At 39.4% G+C, this 24,405-nt stretch overlaps 1 protein-coding gene and 8 non-coding genes across 9 annotated transcripts; all 9 read left to right on the top strand.

Moving 5' to 3' along the window:
- Window positions 1–833: 833 nt before the first annotated feature.
- trnal-caa (transfer RNA leucine (anticodon CAA)) lies at window positions 834–945 on the top strand. The gene is made up of 2 exons: window positions 834–871; window positions 900–945. It is a non-coding gene; the product is annotated as a tRNA-Leu (tRNA).
- A 522-nt stretch (window positions 946–1,467) lies between these two features.
- Window positions 1,468–1,578, top strand: trnal-caa (transfer RNA leucine (anticodon CAA)). The gene is made up of 2 exons: window positions 1,468–1,505; window positions 1,533–1,578. It is a non-coding gene; the product is annotated as a tRNA-Leu (tRNA).
- Window positions 1,579–2,736: 1,158 nt separating this feature from the next.
- Window positions 2,737–2,848, top strand: trnal-caa (transfer RNA leucine (anticodon CAA)). Its single transcript has 2 exons — window positions 2,737–2,774; window positions 2,803–2,848. It is a non-coding gene; the product is annotated as a tRNA-Leu (tRNA).
- A 522-nt stretch (window positions 2,849–3,370) lies between these two features.
- Window positions 3,371–3,481, top strand: trnal-caa (transfer RNA leucine (anticodon CAA)). The gene is made up of 2 exons: window positions 3,371–3,408; window positions 3,436–3,481. It is a non-coding gene; the product is annotated as a tRNA-Leu (tRNA).
- Window positions 3,482–4,639: 1,158 nt separating this feature from the next.
- On the top strand, window positions 4,640–4,751 carry trnal-caa (transfer RNA leucine (anticodon CAA)). The gene is made up of 2 exons: window positions 4,640–4,677; window positions 4,706–4,751. It is a non-coding gene; the product is annotated as a tRNA-Leu (tRNA).
- A 522-nt stretch (window positions 4,752–5,273) lies between these two features.
- Window positions 5,274–5,384, top strand: trnal-caa (transfer RNA leucine (anticodon CAA)). Its single transcript has 2 exons — window positions 5,274–5,311; window positions 5,339–5,384. It is a non-coding gene; the product is annotated as a tRNA-Leu (tRNA).
- Window positions 5,385–6,542: 1,158 nt separating this feature from the next.
- Window positions 6,543–6,654, top strand: trnal-caa (transfer RNA leucine (anticodon CAA)). The gene is made up of 2 exons: window positions 6,543–6,580; window positions 6,609–6,654. It is a non-coding gene; the product is annotated as a tRNA-Leu (tRNA).
- Window positions 6,655–8,021: 1,367 nt separating this feature from the next.
- Window positions 8,022–8,133, top strand: trnal-caa (transfer RNA leucine (anticodon CAA)). Its single transcript has 2 exons — window positions 8,022–8,059; window positions 8,088–8,133. It is a non-coding gene; the product is annotated as a tRNA-Leu (tRNA).
- A 1,428-nt stretch (window positions 8,134–9,561) lies between these two features.
- On the top strand, window positions 9,562–23,971 carry vps35l (VPS35 endosomal protein sorting factor like). The gene is made up of 30 exons (XM_066663865.1): window positions 9,562–9,617; window positions 10,158–10,257; window positions 10,912–11,094; window positions 12,460–12,576; window positions 13,637–13,661; window positions 13,900–13,976; window positions 14,697–14,825; window positions 14,946–15,030; window positions 15,277–15,333; window positions 15,539–15,635; window positions 16,238–16,285; window positions 16,406–16,499; window positions 16,659–16,859; window positions 17,176–17,222; window positions 17,443–17,554; window positions 17,972–18,088; window positions 18,293–18,346; window positions 18,481–18,561; window positions 18,780–18,842; window positions 19,032–19,117; window positions 19,242–19,322; window positions 20,117–20,180; window positions 20,265–20,363; window positions 21,078–21,155; window positions 21,524–21,638; window positions 21,757–21,896; window positions 22,480–22,645; window positions 22,720–22,838; window positions 23,247–23,393; window positions 23,500–23,971. Exons 1-30 carry the CDS (start codon window positions 9,601–9,603, stop codon window positions 23,596–23,598), a joined length of 2,898 nt encoding a protein of 965 aa, XP_066519962.1. The 5' UTR covers window positions 9,562–9,600; the 3' UTR covers window positions 23,599–23,971.
- The last annotated feature ends 434 nt before the right edge of the window (window positions 23,972–24,405 follow it).

Genomic DNA, 24,405 nt, shown 5'->3' with positions numbered 1-24,405 from the left:
GCCGTCTAAGTCGCCAGACTCAAGGTTGTAAACCTTACCTAAGGAAAGAGGTTTCTGGTCTCCGAATGGAGGTGTGGGTTCAAATCCCACTTCTGACAGACAATTTTACGCAGGCAAGACATACCATTAGAATATAACTCACCAAGATATTAAAGTTGATTTGCACAAATAACCTGAAGATTAGGTTGCTTAAAAAAAGTCAGAATGGCCGAGCGGTCTTAGGCGCCAGACTCAAGGTTGTAAACCTTACCTAAGGCAGAGGTTTCTGGTCTATGAATGGAGGCGTGAGTTCAAATCCTACTTCTGACAGACAATTTTACGCAGACAATACATTCCATTTAAACATAACTCACCAACATATTAAAGTTGATTTGCACTAATAACCTGAAGATTAGGGTGCTTAAAAAAAGTCAGAATGGCCGAGCAGTCTAAGGCGCCAAACTCGAGGTTGTAAACCTTACCTATGGCAGAGGTTTCTGGTCTCCGAATGGAGGCGTTGGTTCAAGTCCCACTTCTGACAGAAAATTTTACGCAGGCAAGACATACCATTCAAATATAACTGACCAAGATATTAAAGTTGATTTGCACAAATAACCTAAAGATTAGGTAGCTTCAAAAAAAAGACAGAATGGCCGAGCAGTCTAAAGCGCCAGACTCAAGGTTGTAAACCTTACCTAAGGCAGAGGTTTCTGGTCTCCAAATGGAGGCGTGGGTTCAAATCCCACTTCTGACAGACAATTTTACGCAGGTAAGACATACCATTCAAATATAACTCACCAAGATATTAAAGTTGATTTGCACAAATAACCTGAAGATTAGGTTGCTTAAAAAATGTCAGAATGGCCGAGAGGTCTTAGGCGCCAGACTCAAGGTTGTAAACCTTACTTAAGGAAAGAGGTTTCTGGTCTCCGAATGGAGGCGTGGGTTCAAATCCCACTTCTGACAAACAATTTTATGCAGGCAAGACATACCATTCAAATTTAACTCACCAAGATATTAAAAATGATTTGCACAAATAACTTGAAGATTAGGTTGCTTAAAAAAAGTCAGAATGGCCGAGCGGTCTTAGGCGCCAGACTCAAGGTTGTAAACCTTACCTAAGGAAAGAGGTTTCTGGTCTCCAAATGCAGGCGTGTGTTTAAATCCCACTTCTGACAGACAATTTCACGCAGGCAAGACATACCAATGAAATATAACGCACCAACATATTAAAGTTGATTTGCACTAATAACCTGAAGATTAGGGTGTTTAAAAAAGTCGGTATGGCCGAGCGGTCTAAGGCGCCAGACTCAAGGTTGTAAACCTTACCTAAGGCAGAGGTTTCTGTTCTCTGAATTGAGGCGTGGGTTCAAATCCCACCTCTGACAGACAATTTTACGCAGGAAAGACATACCATTCAAATATAACTCACCAACATATTAAAGTTGATTTGCACTAATAACCTGAAGATTAGTTAGCTTAAAAAATGTCAGAATGGCCGAGTGGTCTAAGGCGCCAGGCTCAAGGTTGAAAACCTTACCTAAGGAAGAGGTTTCTGGTCTCCGAATGGAGGTGTGGGTTCAAATCCCACTTCTGACAGAAAATTTTACGCAGGCAAGACATAACATTCAAATATAGCTCACCAAGATATTAAAGTTGATTTGCACTAATAACCTGAAGATTAGGGCTTTTAAAAAATGTCGGAATGGCCGAGCGGTCTAAGGCACCAGACTCAAGGTTCAAAACCTTACCTAAGGCAGAGGTTTCTGGTCTCTGAATGGAGGTGTGGGTTCAAATCCAACTTCTGACAGACAATTTTACGCAGGCAAGACATACCATTCAAATATAACTCACCAAGATATTAAAGTTGATTTGCATTAATAACCCGAAGATTAGGTTGCTTAAAAAAAGTCAGAATGGCCGAGCCGTCTAAGTCGCCAGACTCAAGGTTGTAAACCTTACCTAAGGAAAGAGGTTTCTGGTCTATGAATGGAGGTGTGGGTTCAAATCCCACTTCTGACAGACAATTTTACGCAGGCAAGACATACCATTCAAATATAACTCACCAAGATATTAAAGTTGATTTGCACAAATAACCTGAAGATTAGGTTGCTTAAAAAAAGTCAGAATGGCCGAGCGGTCTTAGGCGCCAGACTCAAGGTTGTAAACCTTACCTAAGGCAGAGGTTTCTGGTCTATGAATGGAGGCGTGAGTTCAAATCCTACTTCTGACAGACAATTTTACGCAGACAATACATTCCATTTAAACATAACTCACCAACATATTAAAGTTGATTTGCACTAATAACCTGAAGATTAGGGTGCTTAAAAAAAGTCAGAATGGCCGAGCAGTCTAAGGCGCCAAACTCGAGGTTGTAAACCTTACCTAAGGCAGAGGTTTCTGGTCTCCGAATGGAGGCGTTGGTTCAAGTCCCACTTCTGACAGAAAATTTTACGCAGGCAAGACATACCATTCAAATATAACTGACCAAGATATTAAAGTTGATTTGCACAAATAACCTAAAGATTAGGTAGCTTCAAAAAAAAGACAGAATGGCCGAGCAGTCTAAAGCGCCAGACTCAAGGTTGTAAACCTTACCTAAGGCAGAGGTTTCTGGTCTCCAAATGGAGGCGTGGGTTCAAATCCCACTTCTGACAGACAATTTTACGCAGGTAAGACATACCATTCAAATATAACTCACCAAGATATTAAAGTTGATTTGCACAAATAACCTGAAGATTAGGTTGCTTAAAAAATGTCAGAATGGCCGAGAGGTCTTAGGCGCCAGACTCAAGGTTGTAAACCTTACTTAAGGAAAGAGGTTTCTGGTCTCCGAATGGAGGCGTGGGTTCAAATCCCACTTCTGACAAACAATTTTATGCAGGCAAGACATACCATTCAAATTTAACTCACCAAGATATTAAAAATGATTTGCACAAATAACTTGAAGATTAGGTTGCTTAAAAAAAGTCAGAATGGCCGAGCGGTCTTAGGCGCCAGACTCAAGGTTGTAAACCTTTCCTAAGGAAAGAGGTTTCTGGTCTCCAAATGCAGGCGTGTGTTTAAATCCCACTTCTGACAGACAATTTCACGCAGGCAAGACATACCAATGAAATATAACGCACCAACATATTAAAGTTGATTTGCACTAATAACCTGAAGATTAGGGTGTTTAAAAAAGTCGGTATGGCCGAGCGGTCTAAAGCGCCAGACTCAAGGTTGTAAACCTTACCTAAGGCAGAGGTTTCTGTTCTCTGAATTGAGGCGTGGGTTCAAATCCCACCTCTGACAGACAATTTTACGCAGGAAAGACATACCATTCAAATATAACTCACCAACATATTAAAGTTGATTTGCACTAATAACCTGAAGATTAGTTAGCTTAAAAATTGTCAGAATGGCCGAGTGGTCTAAGGCGCCAGGCTCAAGGTTGAAAACCTTACCTAAGGAAGAGGTTTCTGGTCTCCGAATGGAGGTGTGGGTTCAAATCCCACTTCTGACAGAAAATTTTACGCAGGCAAGACATAACATTCAAATATAACTCACCAAGATATTAAAGTTGATTTGCACTAATAACCTGAAGATTAGGGCTTTTAAAAAATGTCGGAATGGCCGAGCGGTCTAAGGCACCAGACTCAAGGTTCAAAACCTTACCTAAGGCAGAGGTTTCTGGTCTCTGAATGGAGGTGTGGGTTCAAATCCAACTTCTGACAGACAATTTTACGCAGGCAAGACATACCATTCAAATATAACTCACCAAGATATTAAAGTTGATTTGCATTAATAACCCGAAGATTAGGTTGCTTAAAAAAAGTCAGAATGGCCGAGCCGTCTAAGTCGCCAGACTCAAGGTTGTAAACCTTACCTAAGGAAAGAGGTTTCTGGTCTATGAATGGAGGTGTGGGTTCAAATCCCACTTCTGACAGACAATTTTACGCAGGCAGGACATACCATTCAAATATAACTCACCAAGATATTAAAGTTGATTTGCACAAATAACCTGAAGATTAGGTTGCTTAAAAAAAGTCAGAATGGCCGAGCGGTCTTAGGCGCCAGACTCAAGGTTGTAAACCTTACCTAAGGCAGAGGTTTCTGGTCTATGAATGGAGGCGTGAGTTCAAATCCTACTTCTGACAGACAATTTTACGCAGACAATACATTCCATTTAAACATAACTCACCAACATATTAAAGTTGATTTGCACTAATAACCTGAAGATTAGGGTGCTTAAAAAAAGTCAGAATGGCCGAGCAGTCTAAGGCGCCAAACTCGAGGTTGTAAACCTTACCTATGGCAGAGGTTTCTGGTCTCCGAATGGAGGCGTTGGTTCAAGTCCCACTTCTGACAGAAAATTTTACGCAGGCAAGACATACCATTCAAATATAACTGACCAAGATATTAAAGTTGATTTGCACAAATAACCTAAAGATTAGGTAGCTTCAAAAAAAAGACAGAATGGCCGAGCAGTCTAAAGCGCCAGACTCAAGGTTGTAAACCTTACCTAAGGCAGAGGTTTCTGGTCTCCAAATGGAGGCGTGGGTTCAAATCCCACTTCTGACAGACAATTTTACGCAGGTAAGACATACCATTCAAATATAACTCACCAAGATATTAAAGTTGATTTGCACAAATAACCTGAAGATTAGGTTGCTTAAAAAATGTCAGAATGGCCGAGAGGTCTTAGGCGCCAGACTCAAGCTTGTAAACCTTACTTAAGGAAAGAGGTTTCTGGTCTCCGAATGGAGGCGTGGGTTCAAATCCCACTTCTGACAAACAATTTTATGCAGGCAAGACATACCATTCAAATTTAACTCACCAAGATATTAAAAATGATTTGCACAAATAACTTGAAGATTAGGTTGCTTAAAAAAAGTCAGAATGGCCGAGCGGTCTTAGGCGCCAGACTCAAGGTTGTAAACCTTACCTAAGGAAAGAGGTTTCTGGTCTCCAAATGCAGGCGTGTGTTTAAATCCCACTTCTGACAGACAATTTCACGCAGGCAAGACATACCAATGAAATATAACGCACCAACATATTAAAGTTGATTTGCACTAATAACCTGAAGATTAGGGTGTTTAAAAAAGTCGGTATGGCCGAGCGGTCTAAGGCGCCAGACTCAAGGTTGTAAACCTTACCTAAGGCAGAGGTTTCTGTTCTCTGAATTGAGGCGTGGGTTCAAATCCCACCTCTGACAGACAATTTTACGCAGGAAAGACATACCATTCAAATATAACTCACCAACATATTAAAGTTGATTTGCACTAATAACCTGAAGATTAGTTAGCTTAAAAAATGTCAGAATGGCCGAGTGGTCTAAGGCGCCAGGCTCAAGGTTGAAAACCTTACCTAAGGAAGAGGTTTCTGGTCTCCGAATGGAGGTGTGGGTTCAAATCCCACTTCTGACAGAAAATTTTACGCAGGCAAGACATAACATTCAAATATAGCTCACCAAGATATTAAAGTTGATTTGCACTAATAACCTGAAGATTAGGGCTTTTAAAAAATGTCGGAATGGCCGAGCGGTCTAAGGCACCAGACTCAAGGTTCAAAACCTTACCTAAGGCAGAGGTTTCTGGTCTCTGAATGGAGGTGTGGGTTCAAATCCAACTTCTGACAGACAATTTTACGCAGGCAAGACATACCATTCAAATATAACTCACCAAGATATTAAAGTTGATTTGCATTAATAACCCGAAGATTAGGTTGCTTAAAAAAAGTCAGAATGGCCGAGCCGTCTAAGTCGCCAGACTCAAGGTTGTAAACCTTACCTAAGGAAAGAGGTTTCTGGTCTATGAATGGAGGTGTGGGTTCAAATCCCACTTCTGACAGACAATTTTACGCAGGCAAGACATACCATTCAAATATAACTCACCAAGATATTAAAGTTGATTTGCACAAATAACCTGAAGATTAGGTTGCTTAAAAAAAGTCAGAATGGCCGAGCGGTCTTAGGCGCCAGACTCAAGGTTGTAAACCTTACCTAAGGCAGAGGTTTCTGGTCTATGAATGGAGGCGTGAGTTCAAATCCTACTTCTGACAGACAATTTTACGCAGACAATACATTCCATTTAAACATAACTCACCAACATATTAAAGTTGATTTGCACTAATAACCTGAAGATTAGGGTGCTTAAAAAAAGTCAGAATGGCCGAGCAGTCTAAGGCGCCAAACTCGAGGTTGTAAACCTTACCTAAGGCAGAGGTTTCTGGTCTCTGAATGGAGGCGTTGGTTCAAGTCCCACTTCTGACAGAAAATTTTACGCAGGCAAGACATACCATTCAAATATAACTGACCAAGATATTAAAGTTGATTTGCACAAATAACCTAAAGATTAGGTAGCTTCAAAAAAAAGACAGAATGGCCGAGCAGTCTAAAGCGCCAGACTCAAGGTTGTAAACCTTACCTAAGGCAGAGGTTTCTGGTCTCCAAATGGAGGCGTGGGTTCAAATCCCACTTCTGACAGACAATTTTACGCAGGTAAGACATACCATTCAAATATAACTCACCAAGATATTAAAGTTGATTTGCACAAATAACCTGAAGATTAGGTTGCTTAAAAAATGTCAGAATGGCCGAGAGGTCTTAGGCGCCAGACTCAAGGTTGTAAACCTTACTTAAGGAAAGAGGTTTCTGGTCTCCGAATGGAGGCGTGGGTTCAAATCCCACTTCTGACAAACAATTTTATGCAGGCAAGACATACCATTCAAATTTAACTCACCAAGATATTAAAAATGATTTGCACAAATAACTTGAAGATTAGGTTGCTTAAAAAAAGTCAGAATGGCCGAGCGGTCTTAGGCGCCAGACTCAAGGTTGTAAACCTTACCTAAGGAAAGAGGTTTCTGGTCTCCAAATGCAGGCGTGTGTTTAAATCCCACTTCTGACAGACAATTTCACGCAGGCAAGACATACCAATGAAATATAACGCACCAACATATTAAAGTTGATTTGCACTAATAACCTGAAGATTAGGGTGTTTAAAAAAGTCGGTATGGCCGAGCGGTCTAAGGCGCCAGACTCAAGGTTGTAAACCTTACCTAAGGCAGAGGTTTCTGTTCTCTGAATTGAGGCGTGGGTTCAAATCCCACCTCTGACAGACAATTTTACGCAGGAAAGACATACCATTCAAATATAACTCACCAACATATTAAAGTTGATTTGCACTAATAACCTGAAGATTAGGGCTTTTAAAAAATGTCGGAATGGCCGAGCGGTCTAAGGCACCAGACTCAAGGTTCAAAACCTTACCTAAGGCAGAGGTTTCTGGTCTCTGAATGGAGGTGTGGGTTCAAATCCAACTTCTGACAGACAATTTTACGCAGGCAAGACATACCATTCAAATATAACTCACCAAGATATTAAAGTTGATTTGCATTAATAACCCGAAGATTAGGTTGCTTAAAAAAAGTCAGAATGGCCGAGCCGTCTAAGTCGCCAGACTCAAGGTTGTAAACCTTACCTAAGGAAAGAGGTTTCTGGTCTATGAATGGAGGTGTGGGTTCAAATCCCACTTCTGACAGACAATTTTACGCAGGCAGGACATACCATTCAAATATAACTCACCAAGATATTAAAGTTGATTTGCACAAATAACCTGAAGATTAGGTTGCTTAAAAAAAGTCAGAATGGCCGAGCGGTCTTAGGCGCCAGACTCAAGGTTGTAAACCTTACCTAAGGCAGAGGTTTCTGGTCTATGAATGGAGGCGTGAGTTCAAATCCTACTTCTGACAGACAATTTTACGCAGACAATACATTCCATTTAAACATAACTCACCAACATATTAAAGTTGATTTGCACTAATAACCTGAAGATTAGGGTGCTTAAAAAAAGTCAGAATGGCCGAGCAGTCTAAGGCGCCAAACTCGAGGTTGTAAACCTTACCTAAGGCAGAGGTTTCTGGTCTCCGAATGGAGGCGTTGGTTCAAGTCCCACTTCTGACAGAAAATTTTACGCAGGCAAGACATACCATTCAAATATAATTGACCAAGATATTAAAGTTGATTTGCACAAATAACCTGAAGATTAGGTTGCTTAAAAAAAGTCAGAATGGCCGAGAGGTCTTAGGCGCCAGACTCAAGGTTGTAAACCTTACTTAAGGAAAGAGGTTTCTGGTCTCCGAATGGAGGCGTGGGTTCTAATCCCACTTCTGACAAACAATTTTATGCAGGCAAGACATACCATTCAAATTTAACTCACCAAGATATTAAAAATGATTTGCACAAATAACTTGAAGATTAGGTTGCTTAAAAAAAGTCAGAATGGCCGAGCGGTCTTAGGCGCCAGACTCAAGGTTGTAAACCTTACCTAAGGAAAGAGGTTTCTGGTCTCCAAATGCAGGCGTGTGTTTAAATCCCATTTCTGACAGACAATTTTACACAGGCAAGACATACCTTTCAAATATAACTCACCAAGAGTTTAAAGTTGATTTGCACTAATAACCTGAAGATTAGGGTGCTTAAAAAAAGTCAGAATGGCTGAGCAGTCTAAGGCGCCAGCCTCAAGGTTGTAAACCTTACCTAAGGCAGAGGTTTCAGGTCTCCGAATTGAGGCGTGGGTTCAAATCCCACTTCTGACAGACAGCTTTATGCAAGCATCACATTTTATTCAAATATAATGGACCAAGATATTAAAGTTGATTTGCACTAATAACCTGAATATTAGTATAATTTAAAAAAGTCAGATGGGTCAAGTTCTTTGTGGTAGAGCAGTCTAAGGCCATATTCTACGTTTCGACGTGAACCTTACGCTGTAGATTATCAGCCGATTAAAAGTCATAAAAAAAAAAAAAACAATTTTCACAATCTCAAATATGCCTTATTTGTCGATTACCTAGGTCTTAGCAGTGCCACAAAAGCCAATTTTGGAGAAAGTGCATGAACATCTAGCCTATTATAGACAATTTAAATTAATATAATAATAATAATAATAATAATAATAATAATAATTATAATAATTATAATAATAATTATAATATTTCCATAACTTGTGTGACACTTTTCAAAAGAGTTTAAAATCCACTTTACAAATAAACATATCAGAATGAGATACAGCAAGCAATGAAACTTTAAATATATTTTAGTGTTCTGAAAATTTTAAATCTATTTCAAACAAGTGACTTTCTTAATTCTTCTTTAAACGTTATTTTTTTTATCTTAATATATATCGACTGATACGTGTGAGGATGGTTTGCACATTTCATTGCAACGCTGTTTTAACACGATATCACCAATTTGCGCTCTTTCCAACGTTTTCTGGGTATGCATGTGTCAAAACTTGCTTAAATATACGCTCATTTTTACACAGTGTATTTCTTTATAAATCTCAGTCTGTGTGATGTTACGTAAGCACATTTCATAACATATTGTATGCATACGCACTCTTTATAAATGATACCCCTGAACTGGACAATAGGTTACAGATAATGAATGAATGTCCAAATTACAATGACTAATTATCCTGAGTAAATCTATATAGTTAGGAATGAGAGCACAAATGGACAAGAGCCGAAATACGGCAGACATTTTTTTTTCTTTCTTACATTTTGCACCGGGCTTTTATTTTGAAAGGGCGCCCTTGTTCATTTAGACGTTTGTGCTGCTCATATGACTGTGTTGTGAAAATGGCTTCAGTTCAGTGGTGAGAGATTATACTTATTTCTTGGTTAATTCTCATTTAGTGTTCTACTAGCGAAGCTGAGCATTTGAATATTATTGTAGTCTTTTGTTGTGCATTTCCTGTGAAGCACAAGCTTCTATAAGCCTCTGATTTAGACGCTGTTATGTTTTTTATCCGTTGTGTTGTTGAGGGGATGGACTTAGAGATTGTTGTGTGTCTTATTATTTTATTTTTTGGTTACCACTTATTTTAAATTCTTAGGGTAAGTGTTAATATCGTGTGAAATAAAGGCGTGTGAAAGACTTAATTCGTGGGAAAAACTTTAGAAGGCTCTCCTTTATATTGTGTTGTCTTCATGTTTGTGAAACAGAGAGGTCAGAGGGAAGAGTAGCCCTACACATTTATTTGCCATTTTTCTTTGCTTTTTTTTTTTTTTTTTTTTACAATCAGACTAATATCAGCATAATTAAAATGTGTTTAACATAGCACTCATCCTCAATGTTTTATTTCACTGGTCTTTAGATTATACCAATTGTTTTCTTCCACGTCTTCTTATTTTAGGCACGCTCGTGTCCGCAAATACAGCTCAGAGCTGCAGCGATGCAGACTGGAGGCAGTAGCTGTAGAGCTGGGAGAATATCACCCCCTAAAATCCATTACTGTAAGTACAGTGTAAACAAATACACACTCACACAGACATTTGTATTCTGACTACACCCACTGTCCTCACTCTTAGCACATGCTTAGTCCAGGTTCCTCTTTCTTTGACAGTAGCTTGTAGTTTAAGGACATATGCAAAATTCTTCAGCCCTTGGTTTAAGGAAGTAAATACCCTTTTGCATATTTTAAAGCATAATTACATTTTATTTGTTGGAAAGTTTAGAATTTACCAATAATTTGTTGACTGTATAGGAACAGCTCATGCGTTTTCTCTTAGAATATTAGTAGAACACATCCTTTGACCAGGAGTGTCCAAACAATTGCGTAATAGTTTGTAAATGCGGAAATAATATGAGTGAGAATTGGGAACGAGCTACCGAGCATTCCTCGTTGAATGAAAATGGAGCACTTTCTTTTCAAAAGCTATTCCATAGCTCTGACAGATGAAATATTAATAAGCAGTTTGGAGTTGGGGCTAAAAGCATTTAGTTACATAAAGTACTTGGGTCTGCACTCTCGGATGGTAGAGATGTCCATCTAAAGTTCCTTAATTATAGTCATTAAGTGGACCACCACTTAAGTTTCCAGCACTTGGGTTTTTACACTGTCAGTGGATAAGACTCCATTTGCCTCTCATTTCCCTTCTTGCCCCCAGGTGACAGATACCAGGGCGCGACGGGGAGGACGTAAAGGCAGCACGTCTTCATCCTCCTCGTCCTCCAGCTCGGTGGCCCCGGACCCTCTGAGTTCCATGCTGGAGGGGACAGACCCCCTGTCCCTCTTTGCTGCCGTTTCAGCCAGCGAGGCTTCCACTCTCTCTCACAGCAGCTCCTCAGTGGTAAGTCTGTTTAAACGAGTCAATCCCCGGTAATGCCTCAGCAATCCAAGTCTGGGAAAGCACAGTTGGCCTTGTTCTCTGGGTGGGTCCAGGATGGTCCAGTGTCTCACACAAACACAGTGCCAGCCAGCACAGGCTGTCTGTTCGCTGAAGGAGTTGTTTTCCTCCACTATTGTTAGTGTTACGTTAGTGGACGTTTGAGAAGAGGTGGTGGCTTACTTCACATCTCTCAGAGGAAATTTGATTGTTTGCTTCCACCGCCCCAGTTTAGCGGCATTGTATGTGATTGGAGGAATCCAAGCAAATGGGTGGAATTTGTGACTAATGATTGAGTAGAAAATGTGGACAAGACTAAAAAAAAGTTTTTCAGAATTCTTCAGGTGGTGATAGGATTATGGAAAGAGTTTAAGTGGATGCTGGGGTGTTGTTACACTGTTGTGATCCAGGTCCTGCTCAACCACTGTCATGTTATCCCAGGTGGTTCCTAAGGTGGGAAATTTTAATGCTGTGAAAATATTTACCTGGGATATCTGTACAGTGTTGATACTAGAAGGTACATTTTATTTCCTATCTAAGAACCTTTGACATGTTATTATAATGTAATATTAACAGTGGTTATATCCTAATAACAGAAAAATTTGATTCTTTGTGACTCTGTTTTTGAATGGTCTGTATGTACATTTTTGTAATGCATTGATTATTACATGTATTACATTTTTAAAGCTTTTTATGTGTAATGTATAATTGTAATTTTTAATATTTAAATATTCTTCCATGATTTTGTCATTATATGGTAAATGCTAAATAGTATTAAATATGAAAATGGTTATTTAAAAAAAAAAAAATATATATATATATATATATATATATATAAATCAGTATGCTATGTTAATATCACTTATGCTGAAATCACATTTAAATCATCTAAATAAAAACTAAAAACTCACATGCATATTTGGAGACAATATTATCTCCAAGAACTCATAACAAATGGAGTGACAAATCAATGCTTCTTATTTTTCTTGTTTTTATATATTTATTTATTATTTTTTTAATAAAAAAATGTAATTTTAATGCCTCATTTATTAATATTTATTTACTACATGTAAAAATGCACTTACCACAAGTTTAATTGATCAACCAAGATATTTGTTTGTGTTTGAAACTAGACAAGAGCCTCTAGTTAGCATGTTGTTAAATAGTCTCCATCATTCATGATCATGTGGTTTCTGACACTTTGTGTTAATAAATAACTTTGTGTTAATAAATTAACACACTGTTAATTTAATGCAAGCAAGTACAGACAAAATGGAGGCTGTTGTAGTGAGCTAAATTATAGTGCTTTTTCCCCCTGACTTTCTCCAGGAGCTGGGCAGAAAACGAAGGGAAATGGAGGAAGAGGTGGGTGCAGACTTTGAGCCGTGGTCAGCCAAACGTGGGGAAATCCTGGCCAGGTTTACTACCACAGAGAAGCTCTCCATAGTAAGAGCCTGATTAAGTATTACTCTTCTAACATGTAATTTACCTTGAAATGATAGGATAGTGTTTGGTCCAGTCTGTGTTGCTGTGTTAATAAGCTGGTAAATATACACTTCCTGCAGTTGAAAAATTTTAGCTAATATAATGTACATGTTATATTAATATGCACTGAAATATTACTAAAAAACTGAAATGTGGAAATATACTTGGAGGCTTGTGTTTCTGTTAAATATCCACTAACCAGCAGTAACGTTAAAGCCGTCTTGTCCATTTGATTAGCTCCACTGACTATAGATGTGCACTATGTAGTTCTAAAATTACAGACTCTAGTCCCATATGTAATGCTCTGCACACTTAGCTCACTTTCCCCTCATCCATCATTAGTCAGGACCTCCACAGAGCAGGGGTTATTTGGGTGGTGGCTGATTCTCAGCAATGCAGTGACACTCTTCCTTGCTGTAGTGGTGGTATGAGTGGATTACACACAGAGGTGCTTTGTGTGCACCAGTTTTAAAAGTTTCAGCATCACTACTGTGTCTGATCCACCTGTATCCGCACAACATGCACAAACAAAATATGCAGAGCAACAGAAACATTCGGTTGACGATAGTAGAACTACAAATTTCTCGTGTATTGTCGTTGGAGCTGATAAAGTGGACAGTGAGTGTAGAATATTATGGCTGATTGCTGTATGCTTGATCTATCCCAGCAGTTGTGGGATTTGCGAGTGATATACAACTTTTATTTTTGTCCTTGTTACTTTTTGAGTTGTCTGTAGAAAATGTTTATACAGGCTGTGATAAGACCCCTCTTGTTTCAGCAGAAATGAAGCCCTAGGCCTCATCACTATCCTGCGTTGTTTCCATGTGTGAACTTGGCTCAAAATGTTGGAAGTTTTGGAAAATACTTTCTGTTGCCTCATATTTGTAAAAAGTCACGCTTCTGCTAAATGAGCTGTATAGAAATTAGAAATGCTTATTGAAATGTAAAACTTAAATCAGTGCAGCAGAGAAGTAATGTACAATGAGAAACTGAATGTGATTTCCTGTGTCTCTTGTCACAGAATTTGTTCATGGGCTCAGACAAAAGTAAGTAAAACTTTCACACTAAACATTTTAGCCAAGATATTTATTATTGAGGGGCAACTTTCAGCTGTTGTCCTTCAGCTTTGGATCAGACACAGCAGTGTATATACACCAGTCAAAACGACTGAACAATAACTCATCATGCCCCACTAAACAAACGAGAATATTGTTTCGAGAACAGAATTCTGACAAAACATTGAGGTGGAAAATTATCTTATTTCATGTGTCACCTTTTGTGAAGATAAAGCTTTCAGCCCCAGTTCGGCGGTCTCCGAGAAGGTGCGCACACGTCTGGAGGAGCTGGATGACCTGGAGGAAGTGAGTGTCTAATACAATGAATACAACACTCAGATAAAATGATACAGGTAAATTGTTGTTCAGTAAGGTATTAACAGTGTAAATGTACCTCAGAATTGTATAACATTAGTCTTCTTGTCCAGTTGTAAAGAATCAGATTTAAACTTTTAACTCTCAAACATATGCTGTGTAATTGTGTTTCTCACCGATCAGACTTTTGAACTCTGCTGCAGTTGCGCTGCCAGCTCTCTTGTCTACGCTGTCTGACTTTTTGTTTAGGTATTTTCAGGAAAGAGTCCCCATTGGCTAATTAGTTCAATCATTAGCCAATGGGGACACCATCCTAAAAAAACACACCCACACAAGAGGTTCATGTAAAACTTTAAGCAAAAAGTCAGGCAGCGTAACCGCAGCAGTGGGTTCAGATGTCTGCTAAGAAACATCATGAATCATCATTTGTTTGAAAGATATACGTTTAAGCAGAATGAGGGCATGTCACTGTTTATGAGTTTGAAGAACTATCAAGTTTTTTTTTTTGGAGACATCATAGGATGGAATTAATGGAGTCAGTGCAAGTGGAAGAAAAACAAATAGAACTGCAGTGGAACATGGTAATGTTCCTGACCCAAATGTAGTGACAGTTCAATGCCATTGTATTCTATTAGTGTATATCTTGTGTCTTGTATTAAAGTGCTTACCCTGTGTTTGAGTGTGTTTATCAGCTGGGTTTGTGTGTGTCAGGGCTCTCAGAGGGAGCTGCTGAACCTCTCTCAGCAGGACTATGTGAATCGGATTGAGGAGCTTAACCAGTCGCTGAAAGAGGCCTGGGCTTCTGACCAGAAAGTTAAAGCTCTAAAAATCGTCATCCAGGTCAGTGAAGTGTGTGTTTGTGTACTCAGATGCACAGAGATTGCACAAAAGGGGTCAAACAAGCTGTATTGTTATCATATTTGTTCTTTACACACATGCCAATGTGTTTATCTTCCTTAGTGCTCCAAGCTGCTTTCAGACACCTCTGTGATTCAGTTCTACCCGAGCAAGTTTGTCCTCATCACAGACATCTTAGACACATTTGGTAGGAGTTCATCATCTGTCCTGAAGGGCATAAAATGCATATAAATAAAAACAAACCCAGCACAACTCTGATGTAAATTAATAAAACATTAAATAGAAAACTAATTATTTGTGTTAATTCATGTGTATTATTTATATGTTTTCCTGCCAGGCTGGATGTGTTGTATAAGAAAGCCTTAAGGGCTCAGAAGACGTGACATGAAAACCTTAAAATATATATATATATATATATATATTGTTTTTACAGGTCGTCTTGTGTACGAACGCATCTGGTCTATGTGCTCAGATCCTCGTCTACTACCAGGTAGTGTAACCACTTGTCAAAAAGCAGCATCAGTAAGAGTCTTGGCTTTAACACCGTTAAACTTTGTTATTAAGCATGTAATTACCAAATAAGTAAGAATTGTTTGTATTCAAAAGATAGTGGACAATGGGAGATTATAAATTAGAGAATCAGGCGGTATCAGATCTGTGTCCTAATTTGTGCCTGTTTGCTTTCCTCCTCCTAGACTCCTTCTCTGTGGAGGATGTGAACGACACGGCCAAAGAGACCTGCCTCAACTGGTTCTTCAAGATTGCCTCCATCAGAGAGCTCATTCCCCGACTGTATCCACACACCGGCTTAAACGTTAATTCAGTATTTGTGTGATTTTTTTTTTCAGTACTATAAACAATAAGAATTAATTTGTTGTGATCATTTTCTTAAATGTTATTCTGAGAATCTAAGGAACAGTTAGCGTTTTACCTTAAAATTACAGCTTTAAAATATTTAGGGTGCTCCAATGACCTGAAGTAGTTAGAATAGAGCCTCTGTCATTGCTACTCTGGGCTCAGCACTGCATAAACTGCACTATGTAAGGGTAAGAGAAACATCAGTCACTCCTTACAAATGTTGGAACGCTCTGGAAGACTGCAGTGATCTATATTCCTCCTGACAGCCATGAACAGCACAACATTTAAATATTTAGAAGCAACTTACATTCCAATAACCCCACTACTGATTGTCTACCAGAACACAGACTGCATCATTTAATAGGAATTAAATTGCTGTAGGAAAGACTGAAAAAGTGTCTGTATGTAAATGTGACTGTGCTTGTGACATCACTACCATGATGAATTAAAAATCAGGGATTTCTGCAGGTCATATTACGTATTACATACAATTCTTCTATTTAAAGAATACTGTAGGACCTTAACTCGTGATGTAGATATGTGGAGGCTTCCATACTGAAGTGCAATCGTTTCCTGAACAAGTCGTAAGTGTCTTTTTCTGGGTTTAAAAGGCTTTGTGTCTTACAGGTTCTTTCATCTCTGTCTCTGTCTCTCTCTCTCTCTCTCGCTTTCTCTCTTTGTGTCTCTCTGTTGTCTGCCCCTAGTGGCATACAGGAGACTCTGCCAAGGCTTACAGCTATGATCCGGGGAATTGGGGACCCCTTAGTGGCAGTGTATGCCCGAGCCTACTTGTGCAGGGTAAGTCTACATTGTAAGCCAGATTTTGAGGTGATTCTGTATCTGCACTATGCCCCCTACTGGCCAAAGGAGAAACCAATGCACTGTGTAAAAAAAGAATAAATAAATAAATAAATAAATAAAAATAAGTGAAATTTTGTGCATCTTTCTCTGGTTCAGGTGGGCATGGAGGTGGCCCCTCACCTGAAGGACAGCCTGAACAAGAACTTCTTTGATTTGTTGGCCTCGTTTCGCCAAATTCATGGAGATTCTGTACAAAACCAGCTGGTGATCCAGAGAGTGGAGATCCCCGTCTACCTCACACTCTACTCCCCAGCAATCCACTGGATACTACAGTGTGTGGCTTACAGAGCACCTGATGTAAATACAAATACACACACACACACACACACGCACACACATATCTTTTTTGTCTAAAGATGATAGATATTAATTTAATGACTAAAGTAAACAATCAAATATACTACATTTTTAGATGTGGGGAACTGACTTTATACTCACTCACTCACGCACTTGCGTACATTTTGTCCACCAGAGGCACTATTCAGTGCTTTGCGTCAATGACACTGTTGGCCGTTGCCCTGTACTTGCACATTTTTCTCGCTAATCCTTTATTTTATAAACATGAAACTTTGTACGTCACAGTTATCTGTACTGTCTTTCTTGTGCTTACCAGGTGCTGCTCACAGAAATGATGGAGAGGTGCAAGAAACTGGGTAACAAGTAAGGGCTGGACTTTTCAACACTTAACATTTAACAGATCAGCATATCCGAGATACAAAAAGTAAATGTCAAAAAGCTACGTTTTTTATTACTCACTTGCTATGTTGTTATGTCCATGAGATATGCAGCAGCTGAGACTTATTACTTATCTCTTTCTTGTGGGATGACCCTTAGAAATGGTCTAAATCATACTATATTCTATATCACCCCTCCCCCACAGTGCTCTTCTGCTGAATTCTGTGATGTGGGCCTTTAGACCCGAGTTTGTGGCTGCAAGAGCCACAGACTTCATTGGTATGATTAAGGACTGTGATGAGGCTGGATTCCCAAAGGTGAGAATAAAGACATTTAACTGTTTCCCCAGTAGACGCTGTTAGGTTAGGTCAGACACTCGTGCTGCAAAGTTAGTTTTAGATCCCAAACACCACTCCAACTTGTGCCAGATATATTGGATGGGGCTTCATAATTCCAGTTTCATAGGCTCATGTGTACCATGTGCACATTAAATTAATTATATTTTACAGTTCATGTAGAAAGGCTGTTTACCATCTTTCAGATAATCTGGTATGTTTAGACTCTGCATCATAACATCTGGATTACTTATTGGATAGTGAGTGGAACGAAAATAGTTTTTTATAGGAGGCAAAAACCCTCAGAGGAAAGCATGGCTCTATAAACACTGCTGTGTGGTCATATGTTGTGATATGCAGTGAGATTGTATCTGTTTGTTTTATATCCTTTTCATTCAGCACCTGCTGTATGGTTCTCTGGGACGGAGCCTGGCCTGTGCAGACCCTCCAGAGAGCGAGAGGCTGCCCATTCTCAATGAAGCCTGGAAGGTCATCACTAAAGTGAGAAGTCCACAGGTAAAATGACCACAGTTTTTCCCAGGTGCTCTTAGTTAACTTCATTATCTCTTCACATTTTGTGTAAATGTAGTGTACTTACCATTTAGAAATGGTCCAGAATTACCTATCAATTGTTGAATATTTTTAGAATAATTTTGGCATCTCTCTAAAGTTGTAATGTTAATGGAATTTTATTGGATATTTATGGAAATACTTTTTCAGGATTATATCAATTGTGCTGAAATTTGGGTGGAGTTCACCTGTCGCCACTTCACAGTAAGTCATCAAACAACTTTGTGTGTTTGTGGGTGTGTCTGTGTGCTCTTTTAGCTACCCCCCCCCCCCCCCCCCAAAAAAAAAAAAAAAAAAATGTAACCATAACACACACATTTTATCATTTTTCATCATAGAAACGAGAAGTTAATACTGTGCTGGCTGACATCATCAAACACATGACCCCTGATCGTGCCTTTGAGGACGCATATCCACAGGTACACTGCTATCCAAACTTCTCTGTTTGCATATAAAACGGCCTCTCTCCTGCTGACATTCCACTACAGCTACTTAACATCACTGCTGTCCCTCTAACTATGCTACTGATGCTCTAAATGCTGCTACTATTCTAGACTTTATCTACTAATATTATAATTCCGCCACTCAAAATATGATGAGGTTGTGTTTCTGATTCTCTCCCATCAATGTCTTTCAGTTGCAGTCAGTGATGAAGAAGATCCTCACCTATTTCCACAACTTCTCTGTCCTTTTCTCTATGGTGAGTTTCAAAGGATATTTAAAGTTTCAAAAAGGTTTAGTGAAAATAAACAGTTCTTCCACCACTTTGTGTGTAATGTAGATTTGGAGTAAATTAAATTGGTATTTTAACCTGTAACATTTGTTGGTATGACAAAATACAAGACATATTTCATCTTTTAATTCTTGATTTCGTGCTGGCATATTCCAGGAGAAGTTCTTGCCCTTCTTGGACATGTTTCAGAAGGACAGTGTGAGAGTGGAGGTTTGCAAGTCCATAATGGAGGTTTTCATCAAGTGCGTCCATTACAGATTCCATTAAAGAATATCAAGCTTTTGTTTGTTTTGTTGATCTTTTTATTACATCAAACTGATTTGCATGAATAAGTTACTATCTACATTCAGATTGTGTTTTGTTTAGGCATCAACAGGAGCCAACACGTGATCCTGTCATCCTCAATGCTCTGCTGCATGTCTGCAAGACAATGCATGACTCTGTGAAGTATGGATTTTACTGCCAAAATACAGATAATTCAGTATTCATTTTTGTATTTCTTAATAATTTCTCAGTGTAATGTGAATCTTACTGAAGGAAAGAAAGGGCATTTAATCTAAGAGGAAAAAGGGCCTCTTAGCTTCTCTAAAACTACCTCACTTTTCTTCTCCCCATTTATTAAGAGAGTAAAAATAGAACACCACCCCCTAGTGCATTGAAGTTGTAGTTTTTTTTTTAGTCCTGACATTTTAATCTTTGTCAGGACCTAAACAAGTTTCTGTAAATAAACATAGGTCTAAATCAGTGCATGCAGTGCATACAGTTCTGGATAGTTCCTTGGTGTACCAGTCTTCCATCCTCTTGAAGCTAGTTACAAACTGTAGTATTCCCCTTAAGATTCCGCCTTAAATAAACCAAGTCAATACTTAAAATCCACTTTAGGTTTAGAAACTTATTAATTGTACACTTTGACAATAAATTATTAAACTATAATCTGCCTATTTTGTATATTTCTTTAGTTAGCCTAGCTGCTGGTGTTAGCAGAAAACATGCTAGGCTAATACTTTCCAAAGCTACAGTTGATGAAATATAAGGGACAAAGAAATACATATTTGTTAATTTAAATGTAGTGGAGACATAATGCTTTAAAATGCTGTTTGGATACATTTTAAATTTGAATTTATTCAACTTGTTTTAGAGTTGTTTTTTTTTTATTTCTTTTATACTGTTTCTGTTTGTCTGAGTATGGTATGCTAAGTGTGAATTTTAAGTGAAATTAAATTCATGTGTTTTTACCTCAGTGCTCTGACAGTGGAGGATGAGAAAAGATCTCTTTCTCTTCTGATCAACGGCTTCATCCGCATGGCAAGTACAGCTGAGCCCTGGGCTCCAGTATCAGAGAAATGAGCATGTGAAGGTCTGAGTTTTGACTGATTTCTCTGTGCTCAGGTGTCCTTTGGCCGAGACTTTGAGCAGCAGCTGAGCTTCTGTGTGGAGGCCAGGGCCACATTCTGCAACTTGGAGCCTGTTATCATTCAGCTCATTCATGTGAGTGCCCCACCATGTCTCTAAACACATCTTATCTGTGATTTTGTGTGTGAGGGAGGCTGTTTTCTTACTTGGTCATACCTGTCTGTTTATTGTGTAATGTAGTGTGGCTGTTTGGTTTTGGGGCCTATATAAATGTCTACTGATATTTATTGTAGTACATTGTAGTACATCATGAAAAGCTACATGGATCAGCCATAATATTAAAGCCACCTCCTCATTTTTTACACACATTATCCATTTTATCAGTGTCACTGACCATAACGGTGCACTATGTAGTCCTGTATCTGCCGCTCTGCATCTGTCGTTAGCCCACTTTCAGCCTGTTCTTCAGTGGTCAGGACCCACTCTGTACCCCCACAGAACAGGTACATTTTAATATAAATAAAACAAGGAGTACATTGTAATGTTTTGGCTGATTGGTGTATTATTCATTGTCTAAATAGGTTCATTATGATGATAAAATATTAATATACAAAGATATGGAGATTTGGCTCTGACACTGACTTTTGCGTTTCTCCAACCTCAAGTAGTAAAATTAATCTTATGTTTTGTACCATCTTTTGAATTTTTTTAATATTGTTTCTCTCACCCAGCTTTAGTTGGTCTCACTTATGGGAAAGATAATCCAAAATTAAAGGATCTCAGGTTTTAGGAGAAACAATATCTGGAGAAAATGTTGCTGTACTGGAGCTTTTGTTCTGTTTTCTGCAGACGGTGAACCAGTTAGCCATGGAAACAAGGCGCGTAATGGGAGGCAGTCACTCGCGGAAAACGGCAGCATTCGTCAGGGTCAGTTTCTCCCCCTCTGCACTCTTCAGTATGTGAGAGGTCTTCAGAGCACTCTCCAAAATGAGAAAGGTCTTTGGAACGATGCCACAGAAGAACTACTTTGCTTAAAAAAATGTACAGTAGATGGCTCTTCAAGAGACCATTTTTCTAAATAAGACCCCTGACTTTGAATCACCATGAGAGGAGGCAGCACATGAAATGCAGGTTCTGTACCAGGGCTGTCAAGCAGATGAGCTAAAAAGAAATTCTTGGTTATCTATCATCATATTAAAACCTCTCCACCCTTTACCTAACATTGCTTAAAATCTGCACTCTTACTAAAGGACAAACCTGCAGTCAGGTGATCATGCATGTGGTGTTTATTGCAGGCGTGCGCAGCCTACAGCTTCATCACCATCCCGTCCCTCACCAGCATTTTCAGCCGCCTCCATCTCTACCTGCTCTCTGGACAGGTAGCCCTGGCCAATCAGTGCCTTTCCCAAGGTACGCAGACAGCCATTGTTTAAAAAATGGATTTGGTTTTTACTTGATTGATGGAAGAATATTAATTCTCTCTCTCTCTCTCTCTCTCTCTCTCTCTCTCTCTCTAAATCTCTCTCAGCTGATGCCTTTCTGAAGGCAGCAGTCAGTATTCTGCCAGAGGTGTCACGCACAATCAGTGTAGAGGGTAAACAACGCTCTTCTGAAGCCTTTCTGCTGGACTTTATCAATAACTTCTTGTCCATTCTGCTGGTGGTGCCGGTAGGTCTTTCAGAACAATTACATAGCCATTCATTTTATTTTTGCTAAATAAGAATCTATTTAAAGACCTCATATATTGTACTTTTGGTTTTGGCCAAACAAGGATAGGTTTAACATGGGTGAGTGTCTTTTAAAGCAAAGCACTGAATATCACTCTCTTGTGAAGCAGTTCATAAACAAGTGATGCCAACTTTTGGAGAATTGTAGGCTAACCTTGAATGAGTGAGGGAATGAGTGTGTTCCAGGCCATTTCCATGAGGTGCTTCACATCTTTAAAACCACTGGGTGAGCACAGAAAGGTCTAAATAGCTTTTACTGCTAGCAATTATTCTTTCTGTTGCTCTCCTCTGTTTTGGAGAGAGAATGGAGCTTCTGCACCCTTTAGGGTGGAGTGGAAATCTCAGTTAAGGTGGTTGATTACATATGATGTGCTGGGGACACATTGTGATGTAATTTTCGAATATTACTTGAGCTTGATGTATTTTATTAATTCTTTAGCGATCATTTTTGCTGGTTTTAATTTTCAGACAAAATGGACCCTGACTTAAATTCTGTGTGTGTGTGTGTGTGTGTGTGTGTGTAGGACCACCCTGAACAGGGTGTGCTGTATCTGGTGAGGGGGCTGTTGAACATGGTGCAGGACTACACATGGGAGGATAACAGCGATGCTAAAGTCCGAGTGTATATCAGCGCTCTACCACTGCTGGCTGCCATGAGTCAGGAGACCTATCTCTATACCATTCCTAATGGTACACACTCATGCACACAGTAGATACATTTGGATCATTTGTTTAAGATTACAAACAACCTGCTTTTCCTCCAGTGGACTCCAATGAGACTCTGTATGGTGGAGATCCCAAGTTCGTTGCGGAGATCAGCCGACTGTGTGAGACTCTTATCGGTCAGGTGCTGGACCACCTGAAGACCCTCGGACGAGATGAGGTGAGAGGGGCACACACAACAAACTCTACTTATATTTCTGAACTGTTCAAACAATACAAAATGCTGACGTTTGGATCCGTTGTGTTACAAAAGCACAACGGCATGTGTGGAATGTTGAATTCTTTGTGCTGTGGTCTCAGAAAAAATTGGGACTGATATTTACTGAGGTGTCAGTATATTTGGAGATTGTGATATAGTCTCCAATGAAGTCACACAATTGTCTGTAACTGCCCATTGCAACTAAAACACCATCTGTCATTTGATATAACGGATCTAGGACTTTAGTGTCCTCCTCCAAGTGTGTTGGGCTTCAATGGCGTCTTGTTAGCACCTGTTTGAAAAATAAGTTTTATTAATAATGTTTATTTTAGCCTTCACAATGCTTGTATGGGTTTGTGTGATTTTCAGGGAGTGCGTCGGCAGGGCAGTCTTGCTTTCTCTCTGTTTAGCACACTGATGGCTCACGCAGATCTGCGCAACAACAAACTCAACCAGCTGGCCGTCAATCTGTGGAACCTCAGCCACAAGAACGGTCACTGTGATACACGGACCTCGGTTAGACACTCTCACAAATTATTATATAATTTATTACAACTAAACATACATACACCAGTGTAAACAATGAGGTTTACCCTTACTCACTCTGTGTGTGTATATGCAGGTCCGCACTCTGGAGCACATCAAACAGCAAGCCCAACAGCCAGAGATGTCTTACCTCTCAGAAATGCTGCTGCGTCTGTCCCTGCAGTCACGAGCCTGAGGAAACAATGCCCCTAATCTTTGCACATCATGATGTGTTTTTTGTTGTTCAGGCCTTCAGTGGAGCATTACGTAGCAGGCCAGAGGCCAGAAGACTGAACACATGCAGTGGCCAAGTCCAGAGAGCGCAGGAGACTAAAGTTAGTTCATCATTTGTGGTGATTCTCAAGAGAGAACATGAGTCATGTCTATGTTCGCAGCACTGCCTTAACTGTGCTAACACTCTTCTGATCAACTGTCTGCACTTTTCACATTCCTGTGTAAGTTCATATAAATCAGTCTATCATTCAGTTCCTGTCGTGGTGTTATTTAACACTTTATTCATAAACTCACCACTCAGAAACACAACTTCCAATCTGGAGGACACCAGACCCCCCTCTTATCTGATTTTTTTTTTCTTTGGAAAGTGGAATGGTGCTCTCCAAGTTCACCATATGATGTCAACAGAAATAAATACCACTTTTCCAGTTTAAAAGGAAACCTACATACAACTTCCAAATCAATGTGATGATTCACTGACCTGTAATAGTGAGAATAGGGACTCTTTCATTGCTACCCTGGATTCAGCAATGCACAAACTGTACTATGTAACTATGAGGAATTACATACCTGAATCTTACTCAGTGATCCTTTATATAAAATTTACTTCATGTTCTCCACCATAGTGATTAATTTTTTCACAAACAAGTCCCTCTCCCACTCACATTTGTGGGTAGTTTCGCACACAAAATCCCCCTACAAACGTGTGTTTGGACTATGAGGGGAAACCGGAGCACCCGGAGGAAATCCACATAGACACAGTGAGAAC

Source organism: Hoplias malabaricus, chromosome 3 (genome assembly GCF_029633855.1).
Source record: "Hoplias malabaricus isolate fHopMal1 chromosome 3, fHopMal1.hap1, whole genome shotgun sequence".
NCBI classification, from domain to species: Eukaryota; Metazoa; Chordata; class Actinopteri; order Characiformes; family Erythrinidae; genus Hoplias; species Hoplias malabaricus.
The sequence above is the reverse complement of the archived record's forward strand: the minus strand, read 5'-3'. Positions and strand labels throughout refer to the sequence as shown.